The sequence below is a fragment of the Saccopteryx leptura genome, chromosome 4 (assembly GCF_036850995.1).
Source record: "Saccopteryx leptura isolate mSacLep1 chromosome 4, mSacLep1_pri_phased_curated, whole genome shotgun sequence".
NCBI lineage: Eukaryota > Metazoa > Chordata > Mammalia > Chiroptera > Emballonuridae > Saccopteryx > Saccopteryx leptura.
In genome coordinates, this window is record NC_089506.1 from 50,625,514 (window position 1) to 50,638,182 (window position 12,669).

Consider the following 12,669-nt stretch of genomic DNA (forward strand, 5'->3'; position numbering starts at 1 on the left):
AAGGGAGCCAATGCCCCCCTCTTGTCACAGTTCCTGCTTCAAGAGTCCATTATACGGCCCTGGCCGGTTGGCTCAGTGGTAGAGCGTCAGCCTGGCGTGCGGAAGTCCCGGGTTCGATTCCCGGCCAGGGCACACAGGAGAAGTGCCCATCTGCTTCTCCACCCCTCCCCCTCTCCTTCCTCTCTGTCTCTCTCTTCCCCTCCCACAGCCAAGGCTCCATTGGAGCAAAGATGGCCTGGGCGCTGGGGATGGCTCCATGGCCTCTGCCTCAGCCGCCAGACTGGCTCTGGTCGCAACAGAGCGACACCCAGATGGGCAGAGCATCGCTGCCTGGTGGGTGTGCCGGGTGAATCCCAGTCGGGCGCATGTGGGAGTCTGTCGGACTGCCTCCCGGTTTCCAGCTTCAGAAGAAAAAAAAAAAAAATTAAAAAAAAAGAAAAAAGAGTCCATTATACCACTCAGTGATCAATTCACAATAGACAGCCCATCTGTCTGTGCAAATCACCAAGGTAAAGGTCCATTACAGGCAACTAGCCATACAGCTCTTTATTAACGGGCCTCAGCACCTTTCCATAAGCATCTGTCCATTGCTACAATCCCTATCCACACCCCTCAGCAAGCTTATAAGACCTGGCAGGGTCAAACACATTTAAGGCCTGTGCCACCTTGACAGTCTCCTTAGCTGTTGAAACAGCACCTTGTGTTGGCTAAGGCCAACACCTGCTGCACATTAGAAAGGGACCAGTGGGCTGCTAATTTCACATGGGACTTCTGGCCCCCACCTGTCTCCATTAGACAGGTCCCTTGGCCTTCCCCTTATTCAAACTGGAACAGCAGATCTTGGGGATCCTCCTCTCCCTCAGCTGTCTCCATCATATAATCCTGTAATCATAAACCTGAACGCCAGCCATTTTCTTGGCAGCTGCTGGGGCCACCTGCTTCCTCTGCTTTTTCAGCAACTAGAACCTCTGTTCCAGCTTAAGCTGCTGCCAAAACTCTAACAGGACTCTATGAGACACGCCATCCAATTTCTCCCTATTTTCCCCAGCCGCAATCAAATCTACCCATATCTGTGTTCAGGTAACCTTTACAGGCTCATTTCTCTAGTTAGTTGGGAAGGCAGGACCAGCAGCAGCCCGCACAGCCTTCTGGTTTTGTGCTGCCTCCAGCTCCCCCAAATCTGCCACCATCTGTGTAAATGTGTTGATGGGCTTGCCCATTTAAGGGCTCAAGATAATCACTAGTGACCCAAAAAGGGCTAACAGGGTGCTACAGAGTTAATAAGGTCCCTTATCCCTGCTGTAAATACTTCCTCATCTGGCCCATGGGACCTCAGGTTGAAAGCACTATTCCTCATACCCAGTTCCCAGAGGACCTGCTACAGCTCAGTATCTGATTGCCACTGACTCACTGACCCCAGCAAGTTTCCAGGATTTTGCCGGACTATACGAATGGCAACCATCACCCATTCTAATAGAGTATGGTTTTCTGGGTTGTCACGGGACTTCTGAAGATGCTGCTTCAAGAAGGAGTGTGTGGTAATGGCAGCCAATTTTTCCATCTCTGTTCCAGAGAGCATGATGCCATGCAGCCCTATGTCCCACAACCTCAGCAGCCAACCTGCCAGGGGCTAAGTGGGTTTTTGCCTGAATTTTGCCTCTAACTCCATCAACTCTGCCTGGATGTAAGGTTGGACCACAGAATGCTCACCTTCTTGCAGAGGGGGTTGTGCCTGCCCCTGAGGCACTCTTGGCTGCTGGCTTTTTTACCTTCTGGGTGACCACCATCCAGGTTCTGAGTTTGTGGATGGCAGTTTCAGCCCAGACCTCCTCCTCAGAAGAGGAGGAGTTAGAAACACGTGCTACAACAGCTCAGAGCACTCCAATGGCATGGATGCAGCTCCTTCTTTACCACCCGCTTCGACTCCTGTGGCTGCTGGCCCTCAGCCTGAAGCTGAAGCCTGAGCTCTTGAGCCCGAAGTTGTTCCTCTAACAATTGTTGCTGCCAACGCTCTGCTTCTAGGGTAAACCGAAGCCCTCGGAGCCTTATTTCCTTTTCCAGTGACTGTTCCAGTTCCAGGTGCCATTGGTGCTCAGCCTGCATTTCACACTGCAGCTCTTGAAAATGGTCGGCCTCCTTCTCCAGCAACTGTTGCAGTTCAAGCCACTGGTGCTCAGCCTGCAGCTCATCCTGGAACACGTGACCTTGTGCAGCCTCTTGAACACAGCTTTTGGCTTCTGCTTGCAGGGCTGTAAAATCACCCAGCCTACGGTCCCAAAAGCAGAGCCACAAGGAGCCATATGCTGGAGAACAGCAGCCAGTCCTCTAGCTCAGTGGTCCCCAACCCCTGGGCCACAGACCGGTACCGGTCCGTGGGCCATTTGGTACCGGTCCGTAGAGAAAGAATAAATAACTTACATTATTTCCGTTTTATTTATATTTAAGTCTGAACGATGTTTTATTTTTTTAGAAATGACCAGATTTCCTCTGTTATATCCATCTAAGACTCACTCTTGACGCTTGTCTTGGTTACGTGATACATTTATCCGTCCCGCCCTAAAGGCCGGTCCGTGAAAATATTTTCTGACATTAAACCGGTCTATGGCCCAAAAAAACGTTGGGGACCACTACTCTAGCCCACCCTTTAAGGGTGTTGGTAGCTCCATACTGATCTGATCCAATCTGATCCTGCCCTCTATGCCAGATGTAATGCTGTGGCCAAGGCAAGGCAGGTCCACACTGGATTCAGGGAGATGTTAGAGGAATTGCAGAGCCGGAAAGCATTGGGCTGTTCCCGTTTATTAGAGTCTCATAATGGCGGACGAGCAAGCAGGCAGGGAAAACCGCTTCACACAGCAGCAGGCAAACAAAGAGCAAATAGACCCTCACAGTGATGGGCAGACAATCCACAACCTGCCCCGAGTCCAACTCCAGTACCTTACATAAGCTATGCACCAGTGACTCTGCCATGTGCTCATGCACTAAGCATGCAAAGTGCAAGCGAGTAAGCCTAACATATCTGTTTTCCCAACACCATGTAAGACCTTTCTGGGAATGGCAAAACCCTTGGAAAAACAAGCTCTCAATTGATGTCAAGCCCGGGTTTCAATAACAAAGAAATTAAATGACTGTTTCATTTCAAAAGGAAAGAAAATAAAATAAGTGTTTTATCATTAAGGGGCTTGACAGTACGAGACTCCTAATTAGGTTTCAGAGAGAGTAGAGGCAATTTTGCCCCTCGTAAAAAACTTCAGCAGTCTCTTTATTATGACATGCAAACTAATTACTTCTCTTAAAATTTTTAGATATTTCTCTATTTTCAATAAACCTGTTGAGTTACTACCACTGATGTGTTTTCCAGAAACTATTTGATTTCTTTCAGTCTTCTGCTTCCCATTGTCAGGTGGCACACAGTTCCATCCAACTTAGTTCAGTGAGGTTTATGTAATTTACCCCCCCCCCATTCCCACACACACAAATTAAATCTTGACATTTCCTCATGCTCTATAAGTAGCATATCATATATAAAGCAGAGCACGCGGATTCCTCCTCACCACTTACTCTTTTAGTACTCACCAGGTACACAGTAACTCCTGTGTCTGATCAGGTTTTTGAAAGGGGGGAGAGAGGTTAATTAAAAATCCCTTTTCCCAGTTTACCATCTGCCTGAAGAATTAGCAAATCCAAACACAAAAAAAGTTAAACAATTCATCAACAAAGATGTCAACACAGGGTTCCACCTTCCAAAAGAAAGGAAAAGGAAAAAGAAGCTTTGAATATCATGGGGACCAAACACCTCATTTTGCAGATGAACAAAGTCTCAGCAGGGATACGAAGGAACTAATTAGGGAGAGAAGTAAGATTAGTGACCGTGACTGGAAAAGCTAATTAGAGATCCAGACAGTAAGTACTGCAAGAAAGGAAAGGTGGCCTCCAGCAAGAGCCGGGCTGGGGGAGGCCTGGACAGTTGGTGGGATTTCGATCTATTTGTTAGAAGTGGAGGATGGGTGCTATTTAGAATGAGCTAAGACCCAGAGCAGCACAAACGGAAGAATGTGGTGACCTTTGCTTTGAGAGCCGCTGGACGCAAGTATGAAAAGACCCAGAGGGGCTCTTAGACAGTAGAAGCCCTAACTTATCCTCCGAGATGGCTGCTCGGTGCAGGGAAGGCAGAGATGTGGTCACGTGCACTGGGTCCTATCCTAACTCTGCGCAAACATGAGGAAGTGATTAAAAGCTCTTCCCCTGGGTCCCCTCATCTCGACGAGAAGGCAACACCAATCACTTCTCATGATATGTGGGAGGTAAATGACTGGACACTGGTGTCGGGTATCCGCTGGGTCCAGGCACTGTTCAGGTGTAGGATCCAATGATAAACAAGAACAGAAGAGGCCTTGCTCCCCGAAGAGCTCACACTCTACTTGCAGGAGGCCAAAAATAAGCATGTAAACAAAGAAAAGATTTTTCAGGCAGGAGCTGCTCGTGCAGAAGGGAAAGCACCCAGGAAAGGCAGAGGTAACAGTGGGGGCCGTGCAGAGCCTCAATGAGGACGCCCTGCTCTGTCTGGCCTCCTCACCTCTGGACGCTCTCTGGAGGCTCTAAAGCATCCGAGTGAAGCGTCGAGAAGACACAACTGCGGAAAAGGCACGATGACTGTTTCCTGGGATGGCCATGCTTGACGTTGATTTCTTTCTGCCACAATTAGCATGGTGGTACGGCTTCCTCGAGGTCTCACCACTTGTCACCCAGCTGCACCAGGCCACTCCTACAAACTCTTCAACAAAGCCTTGGAGTCTGCCTGTCACCCTGAGCATCCTTCCCCATCACTATCACCCGGGCTGCACAGGAGAAGCAAAAGATGGCTTGGTTTTATTTCCTCTGCTCTTCTCAGCTATTGCTAGAGTGACCTCGCTAACGAAAACACAGAGACTGAATAAACACTTGGAGAGGAAACCATCTGTTTCATCCTAAAAATGTCAGTAGGAACTATGATTGTTTACCAGCGGGGTCATGAAGCCAGGTCGTATAAAACCTTCTCAGGGACCTTAGGGGTGATGATACAGGTGGGGGAGGGGAGGGCTATCATTAACCCTTTCAGATTCTCAAGAGTCAGTTTGTTTTATATCTCTGGTTGGAAGAGGAAGCTACATTTATCAAACAACAGCGTGAGGCTTCTTTGCACAGCCTTTTTCATATAAAGATGATAAGACATCTTGTAAGAATCTACGGTTAAGTATTGTTTTTAGAACTTTCAACTCTGCAGAGGAAATACTAAAAAGATTGCCCCGAGTTCAAAAGCAAAGGTAGTAGTAAAACTAGCTACAGGGTGGGAAAGTCTGATGCTTACTGCTGGGGTCTTTCAAAAGGTTAAACTCTTAAATAGTTTTTTAAAGGCTATATATAGCAGTGGAGGCAACCGTGGAGTGTATTGCTTGGTTATCTGTGCCAGGAAGTGTTTAGGCTTCTTGCACTTACACTGATGACTTTACCCTCACCCATACTCTACAACAAAAGTAATAAGAAAACGCCCAGGAAACTCGATCCCCAAGAGAAAACAAAATGGTTCAAAAAGAATGTTCCCAAAGGAAAACTATAATGACTTCTGGCCATGTGCCCTGCTCATCTGCGTGGCAAATGTGAGTGAGCAAGGGGAATTCATTCTCTCGGGGCACCCAATCAGAGGAGGGATCACATGCGGACGAAGAGGACACTTCCAGGGCCACTCAGCCTTGATAAATTCACAGCATAAACTTTTGGAGCAAAGTTTTAAAGCACTTATGGGGAGCTGGGTTTCCTGCAGTCCTGGGCCACTCTGCTCCAGTGCTGAGCACTGTGACTGAGTCACCGTGGCCAGACTGATGCCTTCCAGCTGCGTGAAGGCCTGGCCGTTTCAGTTTTTAAAGAGCACAAGGTAGCAATTTAGAATCAGCTTAGTCAATAAAAAGGCTAATATCTGCCTTTCTACAAGCAGTTATAGAAAACATCTGTTGCCCATCAGTTGAGAAGAAACATTCTAACCAAACTAGAAAAAAATAAATAAAATATGAACAGATGAGGAATGTGAAAAACTAACAATTCTTCTTGTAAAATAAACTCACTCCAACATCCAGTCAGCAAACATTTAATGAGCACCTACTACATGCCAAGATGCTGTGCCAGGTGCTGGGGATGAGACAAAGTCCCTGCCCCAACAAGCCAATGGACATCAATACCACTAATCATTCTTGTGTTAGGCTCATAGTATGTGCCAAGAGTTGTTCCAAACATGTTTTACTTGTATCAACTCTTTTGTCCTCATAAAATGAGGTAGGGTCTATTATAAGATTCATTTTACAGGTGAAAAATTAAGATAAAAAGAGGTTAAGTACTTTATTCAAGATGATCAATAAGTTAGATGGAGAATCTGGGATTTGAACCCAGGCAGTCAGGCTCCACACTAATAGATATATAAGCAAACATGCTCTGAAGGAGGGAAGAAAAAGTCCCAGCCACTGCCTCAAGGAGTTGGCATCTGGGTAAAACTGATAGGGCCTTTAAGGGTGCATAGGAGTTTAATGGGGAGGGGGTCTCCCCAGGCTGAAGAGCTACAAATACAAAACACAGACATTACAAAATGTCAAGTAATATGATTTTAAAAAGAAGAACACATTTATTTTCCTATTTCTTAGGCAGGGAGCTGTTATATAGTTCCTAAATAGTAGCTAAGAACAGAGTCTTGACATTCTTTGGTTTAGGGAGACTGAAGCACTGCACTGACTATATTATAGTACAATCTTCCTGCAGCTCATGCACACAGCAGCATCATCTGATAGCTCCCTAGTCCAAACCACATACAGGAACACCATTTAACAGAATGTGTTTTTAGAGACTTGGGCTCAGAAGTCCTTAACAGTACCAAATAGGAATTACTGAAACAGGGAAACTAAATACCTCACCAAACCAGTCAGGCAATGAAGAGAAAAATTGCAGGGGGGCGGGAGGGTGGGTGGAGCCATGTGTTCTAAAAGGCCTAATTCTAACAGGCTAGCAGGTGCACCCTTCAATTTATTTTACAATTTCAGCAGATTAGCAACAGCTCTGTTCACCAAAATATGAAGATGTTCCCAAGGCCCTGACAGATATGAATTCCAAAACAAGAAAATTAGAAAGACACAAAGGTTGTTTGCGATGTGCAATAAATTGGTGGTTTTACACAGCTGTTCTGAGGTTTATCTTTCCATGAGGTACTGATAATTCACACTCTCTGGACATTACTCTTTGAAATGAACATAATTTAGTGAATCTTATCACTTAAATGATTAAATGATGGGTTACAGACGTTAAAGCCAACTTAAATTTCAGTCACTCTAGCCAACAGGAATAATAGATCGTCTCCACTTTAAAAACAGGTTACGTTCCCAAAGTTTGTTTAGAAGTTGACTGTTTGGAATTGGAGAGCTATTTTCTTCCTCCACAAACAATTTAGATGTGGTGCCTAGTACCCAAAACATAACAGGGAAAACAAAATCCAAAGTGTGCTAAGAATCCTGTGGACTTGAATGCAGTCAGAGTTCCAGAGTCAGACACACTTACGACTTTCCCTGCCTTGGGAACAAGAAATTCTCCATCTGTACATGACTGGTGGAGGGTCCCTACAGTTCTCTTTATGGAGGATGTTGGATGACGTAGGGCAGGGGGCGATGAGGAAGGGACTCAGGAAAACAGCAGAACTATGGGGGTGTGGGGTTCCAACTGATGGAAGAGACCGAGTCTGGCAGCTCCTTCTTCACTGCCCAGCTCCCAGACATACTCTGTCCTCCCCTGAGGTGGCGGACCTCTTCCATTCCAGGGCTGCCACACTGGGTTTGGGTCAGTCCTTCTTCACTGCCCAGCTCCCAGACATACTCTGTCCTCCCCTGAGGTGACGGACCTCTTCCATTCCAGGGCTGCCACGCTGGGTTTGGGTCAGTCCTTATTCACTGCCCAGCTCCCAGACATACTCTGTTCTCCCCTGAGGTGGCGGACCTCTTCCATTCCAGGGCTGCCACACTGGGTTTGGGTCAGTCCTTCTTCACTGCCCAGCTCCCAGACATACTCTGTCCTCCCCTGAGGTGGCGGACCTCTTCCATTCCAGGGCTGCCACACTGGGTTTGGGTCAGTCCTTCTTCACTGCCCAGCTCCCAGACATACTCTGTCCTCCCCTGAGGTGGCGGACCTCTTCCATTCCAGGGCTGCCACACTGGGTTTGGGTCAGCGTTTTTCTACACCCTGCTCCCCCCCAGAACCATGGTCATCAACTTCTTTTCTGATATGACAACATCCACACAGGGTTTTAATGGTTTTCTCAGGAGTTTTCTTGCCAGTAAGTACCTCGGTGGCGCACTATAAGCAAATTAAACAGATCCAGCCACAAGAGCACAATTCTCTCCAATTCTAATATCTATAATATTATACATATGCATATACCTACATATGGAGGGCGGGGCAAAAGTAGCTTTATAGTTGTAAGTACACAATATAGACTTTAGTCTTATATTACTATTGATTAACTATTGTATTATTTTCCATTCAAGCAACTATAAGCCTACTTTGTTCCACCCTATATATTTGTATATGGAAAGTCAGTAAAATTCAAGTGATGTGCCCACTGATAATATATAAGCAACTCCCTCACAAATCTAAAAGTCAAACAGCTCAGAACCAGAATTGGTCAGGGGTGCGTGTTGAAGGGGAGAGTCGGGGAACAGAAGTGCAGAATACACAGACCCTCTCCCTGTCACCTCATGTCGCTGAAACACAGGAATGAGATGGTCCTCCCATGCCGAAGGCTTCCCACATACTTGAGTTCAGATATACTCCCAACTTACTGGAACTTCAAATGCCTCCTGCGTGTCGTCCAGCATCTGAATTTTGATGGACATGAGTTTTCCCGAAGGTGTTGGGGGCGGCTTCTGTCCACGTTCCAAGGTACTGATCCCCGAATTCTCTGGGGCCCCCAGTCGAGATCCTGGAGTTGGCCTCTGCTCTATTTCTCCCATGATGAAAGCAGATTATATGTCTGCAGGAAACAGTGAGGAAAAAGAAATACATCAATCACAAGAGGAGGTCCTGTCACGTTGGCTCAGTGGATGGAGCGTCAGACCAGCGTATGGACTTCCAGGTTCGATTCCTGGTCAGGGCACACAAGAGAAGTGACTGTCTGTTTTTCTCTCTTATCCCCTCCCACAGCTCGTGGCTCGATTGGTTCGAGTGTTGGCCCCAGGTGCTGAGGATAGCTCTGGTTGGTCCAGTGTGTCAGCCTCAGGAGCTAAAATTAGCTCGGTTATTCAAGCATTGGTCTGAGACAGGGGTTGCTGAGTGGATCCTCGTTAGGGGGCATGAGGGAGTCTGTCTCACTATCTCCACTCCTCTCACTTAAAAAAAAAAAAAAGAAGAGGAGGAAGAGGAGGAGGAAGAGGAGAAGAAGGAGGAGAAGGAGGAAGAAGAAGAGGAGAAAGAGGAGGAGGAGGAGACTCACTTATTTAAACCACCTAAGTTACAATTGTCCTCTGCCCTTCATCTTGGCAAGTTCCCAAAACCACCCAGGCTCTCCACTGTATGCATGAGAACCAGTGTGTGAGGCTGCAATCCATTTACTAATAATGTCACCTTTAGCCACTCAAGGCATGCAAATAATGGTGCATCTTTTATTCTTTTGCATATTTTTACATGTTTTATTCTTTCCTCATTTTACAGTCAGCTCTTCATTTTTCATACCAAAGATCAGTTGTACTCAACATATAATTCAGTGTCTACAATGAGGTAGGCACTACTTTTTACACATTTTGAGTCTGGTGGGAAGATAATGAACAGTGCCTAAGCCATATTACATATTATTGGCATCCATTAATTAACTTTTGTGGACACACTAACATACTAAATAATGTGAGTATTATAAAGAAAAATTAAAACATTCATTGTGGCTCCCAAGTTTATAATCTGGTTGAAGAAACTAAACATGCACTCACAAAAAATACAGATGAAGTCATGTGGGATCTTTTCTCTTGATTTCTTCTGCTTGTTTCTATGACAACTTACCTCCTAATTCATTTTTTTCCTACCTTCCCCCTGAGCTGCACCCCCTTCCCAAGTACACATTCTAGTATCAAGAATTATTTTCCTGCCTGACCTGTGGTGGCGCAGTGGATTGAGCGTCAACCTGCAGTGCTGAGGTCGCCAGTTCAAAACCCTGGGCTTGCCTGGTCAAGCTCTCTCTCCGCCCCCCCCCCCGCCCCAAATCAACAAATAAAATATCTTTAAAAAAAGAATTATCTTCCTTAAAACAAAACACAATCACCTTTCCTTCCCATCCCTGTCTCCTCTTCTCTCACGCCACCCCCCCACCCCCTCTCTCCTGCTGCGCCTGTGCTGCTCCAGGTCTTCACCCGGGTAGCTCTCTCTGGCTGGATGCTTTGCACTCATTCCCCACCTAGAAGCTTCTACCATCCCTTTAAAATTCAGTACAAATGTCCCATCCCTGACACCTGGCCAGAGCTCAGGTGTTGCTGCCACTCTTGCTCAGGACCCTGCCAAACTTCAGCACGGTGGCCAATTCCATTTGCCTGTTCACTTCACCCACGACATTGTAACAACTCTAAAGCAGAAACCAAGTCTTCAATATTCCTGGGACTTCAGCACCTACCCAGGCATAGTGTCTGGCGCAGAGCTGAGTTCAATAATGGCTGCTTGATGACTGGAGCCATCAGCCAGGACATGTATACTATGGCTAACACATTCAGTGTCACAAGAACGCAATGAAATGAGATTTCAATGAAAGGCACACCAAGAATGCCAACAGCACCTACAAAGCTATGCAACAGATATAAGGAAGAAGAGTGAGAATTAATGCCAGAGAGTTAAAAATGCATTTGGAAAGTAGGCTGGAATCAGACTATAAAGAACCTCAAATGCCTAGTTGAGAAATATGGTCTTTACACTGTAGGTGGTAGGGAGCCATTGAAGTAAGAATAATGACACAGCGACAGAACTTTTGAAAAATGAACCTGAAAGGAATACATATATACCGTGGAGTGAAAGAGAGAGCTGGGATGGCAGGGCCTGGGGGTATCCAGTGACAAAGCTATTGCAACAATTTATGCTTGAGATCATATTTTGGACGGCTGCGATAGAAATGAAAAGGTGATTGTAGAAAAGCCACTTTTGTGAAAAAATTAACCTGATGGTCTAATTAGTTAGCTATTGAGAGGAGATAAAATTACAGTAATGATTATTAGAAAGTTTTACATCAGGGCAGAAGACAGGAAGCACAAGGAGGTGTGAGTTTGACTGGGACACTGCTTAGAATTGTGAAAGGACACAGGGTAGGCTACAGGGAGAGGTGGAGCTGGGTAGAAACTAGGGGTTCAGAGTCCGTCTCTTTGTACAAGTGAAAGTCACGATGGCAGTGAAGGAAAGTTGGGGGGACAGAGAACCAAAAGAGCAAAAATAACAAAACATGCTTCATCATGATGCCTGTTATTTGCTGAATTGTGTTCCTTCACCCCCAAATTTATGTTGAAACTCTAACCCCCAGTATGCCAGAATGTGACCGTATTTGGAGAAAGGGTCTTAAAAGAAGTAAGTTAAAATAAGCCATTCAGATGGGCTGAAATCAAATCTGACTCTTGTCCTTTTAAGCAGTGGTCCCCAAACCCCGGGCCGCGGACCGGTACCAGTCCGTGGGTCATTTGGTACTGGTCCGCAGAGAAAGAATACATAACTTACATTATTTCCGTTTTATTTATATTTAAGTCTGAACAATGTTTTATTTTTTAAAAATGACCAGATTCCCTCTGTTACATCTGTCTAAAACTCACTCTTGACGCTTGTCTCGGTCACGTGATACATTTATCCATCCCACCCTAAAGGCCGGTCCATGAAAATATTTTCTGATATTAAACCAGTCCGTGGCCCAAAAATGATTGGGGACCACTGCTTTTTGTGTGTGTGTGTGTGTGTGTGTGTGTGTGTGTGTGTGTGTGTATTTTTCTGAAGATGGAAACGGGGAGAGACAGTCAGACAGACTCCTGCATGCGCCCAACCAGGATCCACCCGGCACGCCCACCAGGGGGCGACGCTCTGCCCACCAGGGGGCGATGCTCTGCCCCTCCGGAGTGTCGCTCTGCCACGACCAGAGCCACTCTAGCGCCTGGGGCAGCGGCCAAGGAGCCATCCACAGCGCCCGGGCCATCTTTGCTCCAATGGAGCCTTGACTGCGGGAGGGGAAGAGAGAGACAGAGAGGAAGGGGGGGTGGAGAAGCAAATGGGCGCTTCTCCTATGTGCCCTGGCCGGGAATCGAACCCGGGTCCCCCACACGCCAGGCCGACGCTCTACCGCTGAGCCAACCAGCCAGGGCCGGGACCACTGCTTTTAAGGAAAAAAAATTTGTACAGAGACACCAGGGATATGTAAACACAGAGAAAGACCATGTGAGGACAGAGCAAGAGGGCAGCCGTGTGCAAGCTAAGTAAAGAGGCCTCAGGAGAAACCAACCCTGCCGACACCTTGATCTGAGACACCTAGCCCCCAGACTGCGAGAAAACAAATTTCTGATAAGACATCCAGTCTGTGCCATTTTGTTATGGAAGCTCTAGCAAACTCATACAAGAGTCAATGGAGAAGATGGGAAAGAGGCAATGACCCAGTGACCC

At 46.6% G+C, this 12,669-nt stretch overlaps 1 protein-coding gene across 6 annotated transcripts in view; it reads right to left on the bottom strand.

Annotated features, from left to right (window-relative positions):
• FARP1 (FERM, ARH/RhoGEF and pleckstrin domain protein 1) overlaps nt 1–12,669 on the bottom strand; it is a 353,515-nt gene that overhangs the window by 263,907 nt on the left and 76,939 nt on the right. For all 6 annotated transcript variants that reach the window (XM_066380657.1, XM_066380653.1, XM_066380659.1 and 3 more), the window contains exon 2: nt 8,847–9,037. In XM_066380657.1, the coding sequence (XP_066236754.1) occupies nt 8,847–9,017 (171 nt within the window). In that variant the 5' untranslated portion in view covers nt 9,018–9,037. The remainder of the gene's footprint in view (nt 1–8,846; nt 9,038–12,669) is intronic.